Source organism: Cryptotermes secundus, unplaced genomic scaffold (genome assembly GCF_002891405.2).
Source record: "Cryptotermes secundus unplaced genomic scaffold, Csec_1.0 scaffold712, whole genome shotgun sequence".
Classification (NCBI taxonomy): Eukaryota; Metazoa; Arthropoda; class Insecta; order Blattodea; family Kalotermitidae; genus Cryptotermes; species Cryptotermes secundus.
In genome coordinates this window covers 101025-103893 of record NW_019745092.1, presented here as the reverse complement: position 1 = coordinate 103893, position 2869 = coordinate 101025, and the positions used below count along the sequence as shown (strand labels likewise).

Here is a 2869-nt window from a genome sequence, read left to right as displayed (position 1 = left end):
AGTCTGATGTCTGGGGTCATGCCCTCTACTAAAATTTATAGCACGTCAAGAGGTTGACCTGCTTCCACAAAAAAAAAATGTTATATCTACCCCTGCCATTTTCATAAATTAGTGGAGTCCTGGAGTGTTTCGTCTGGGACCTATCCTTCAACAACCGCTGGTGTAACTTGATCTGCGTGAGGGTTCATGTCTCGAGACATTGGGCTGCAAGCTTAGTTTAGATTAGGTTTTAAGAACAAGAGAGAAGTTGAAGGGGGAATTTTTGTCTGGGTTGGGGCTAGGAGAAGGCTGGCCAGGCTTATGTCCGCCAGCGCTTGTATGTAATATACACACAGTCTCAATAAATCCTCTATAATCTGTAGTGAGTATTTGCTCTTTGTGGTTGGAATACACACTCAGGCAGCCAACTGACAATCATCATCACTGAGTTATTACGCTACCTCGGCCAACGTAATTCAGTCGACCAGCCAACATCTTGGGTCACGACACCAGAGCTTCACACGAATCAACTGGAAGTAGTAACACAACATGGTGAAATAGGGACAAATACAGTCAGTTACTGGACAACTTGAAAATAATGGATAAGGCTAAGTGGGTAAAATGTCAAGATCCATGTTTTGCTGATAAAGAGATTAGGGAACTCGCTGAGTCATTTATGGTGTGTAAGAAAACTTCAGTTCATGGATTCCATGAATATTACATGAATATAATGAATGGTGTCATGTATCCTGATGAACTAAAGCCGTTGATTGCAGCTGCAAGTACTATTATTTTTTCAACTGCAGAGTGTGAGCGTGCATTCAGCAACATGAACAACATTATTTCAACCATCCGAAGCTCGATGCTTTTAAAAACAGCATCTAGTTTAATGTTTATTTCATCAGTGGAACCCCCTCTTAGTGCTTTCGATGCAGAATATTATGTAAAACAATGGCTAAAGAAAGGATGTCGACATGCAGATTACCAGTCTTGTGCAGCCCCCGCAGATAGAAGATCAGTGACTTCAGAAAGCAATGAAAACATCTGGAAGATATTCTAAAGATAAGTACTCGTAATGCATGTGTGACTTTATTTTAACGCATGCCATTTAAACTACTGTAATATGTTCCTAGGTCTTAGATGGAACACAGACTATATACATCACTCGGTATATTTTCATAATTTATGTCTATGAATTAAAAGGGGAAAACCATCCCGGTTCTATTTTCATTCCACCTCAAGCACTGATTACACCTGTGGTTTACCCAGGGCTTGTCCACCGATGATTGGGACCTGATCGACCGCATCACTAGTGAGATGGCTACGCGTCGCTGATGACGTAAGAGCCAGGCACTGCAAGAAGTTTCAACATTTGCATGAGACCCAGCACCCACCCGGCCCACCTTACAGTAAGAAGACGGTAGTCAATCTGAGTGATGTGCCATTGGAAGAAGTGGCTTTCTCGGCCCTGAGCAAGGGCCTCAACTTTGCTCTGGCTCTGGGGTCCATTCCCGTTAAGGATATCCTGTGTGGGGTGGAAAAGGCAATAGTGGCCCTGCTTGTAGAGACTGCAGAGGAGATCCGACAGGAGACGGTCAGGATTCTGAAGAACTCCCGCAAACCAAAGGACAATCTGACTGGTGACAAGAGAAGACCCATTCGGCCCTTAAAAACCAATGAGGCGCTCACCGTCCTTCCGGCTGACAAGGGTAATGCGTCCGTGGTACTGGATACGTCTGACTACAACCGAAAGATTGCCGCTCTCTTGGAGGATAAGGCCTACAGGAAAGGACCCTACGGATACCATAGAGCACAAGGCTGTTCTTCTCCTGAAAAAGTCCCCGATTGCTGAGGAGGTCTGCCAACAGCTATGACCTCAAGGTTCCAGGCCACCTAGACTCTACGGGTTGCCAAAATCCACAAGCCTGACGTTCCACTAAGGCCCACTGTGAGCACCATTGGCTGTCCCACCTATTGCCTGGCCTACTAAGCACATACATGGCAACGGTTCACACCACGTAAGGAACTCCATGGAATTTGTCCGCACATTGGACTCTCTCCATGTTGATCCCCACGACATAATGGTCAGTTTCAATGTAGTGTCACTCTTGACCAGGGTGCCTATAAAGGATATGATGGATCTGCTAGGATGACATTTCGAAGAAGACATCTTGAGACTCTTCCGCCATATCCTGACCACCTCATACTTCAACTTCAATGGCCAGTGCTATGATCAAACCGATGGTGTGGCGATGGGCTCGCCACTTTCTCCGGTCATCTCTAACCTCTATATGGAGGACTTCGAGGAGAGGGCACTTAACTTGGCCCCAAACAAGCCCCGCTGCTAGTTTTGCTACGTGGACAACACCTTCGTCATCTGGCCACACGGTTCCGACAAGCTCAAGGACTTCCTGAACCATCTAAATAGTATCCAGCAGTGCATTCAGTTCACAATGGAAACTGAAACTGAAGGCCACATCCCCTTCCTCAATATAGATATTTACAGGAGACCCGATGGTTCTCTGGGCCACAGAGTGTACCGCAAATCCACCCATACAAACCTCTACCTTAACGCTGTGCCCCACCACCCTTCAACAAGCAAGCTGCACTCTCCACATTGGTGCACAGGGCTAGAGCACTGTGTGATCAAGACAGCCTACATGCGGAGTTGGTGATCCTGAGGGATGTATTCAGGAAGAACGGATACAACAACCGGCAGATCCACAGAGTTCTCAACTGTCGGCCCAACATCAGCCAGCCTGAAGACAAGCCGGGCTCAGTCGCCTACTTTCCCTATGTCGGGCCCATATTCAGCCGTACCAGCAGAGTGCTGTCCCGGCACAACATCAAAGCAGTGGGTCTGCCTCCAAACAAATTATCCAATTTCCTC

General features: G+C 46.7%; 1 protein-coding gene across 1 annotated transcript in view; it reads right to left on the bottom strand.

The window, feature by feature from the left end:
- Positions 1 to 57: 57 nt before the first annotated feature.
- LOC111874949 (syntaxin-16) overlaps positions 58 to 2869 on the bottom strand; it is a 79139-nt gene continuing 76327 nt past the window's right edge. The window contains exon 6 of the mRNA XM_033755657.1: positions 58 to 509. Within this exon, the coding sequence (XP_033611548.1) occupies positions 456 to 509 (54 nt within the window). The 3' untranslated portion in view covers positions 58 to 455. The remainder of the gene's footprint in view (positions 510 to 2869) is intronic.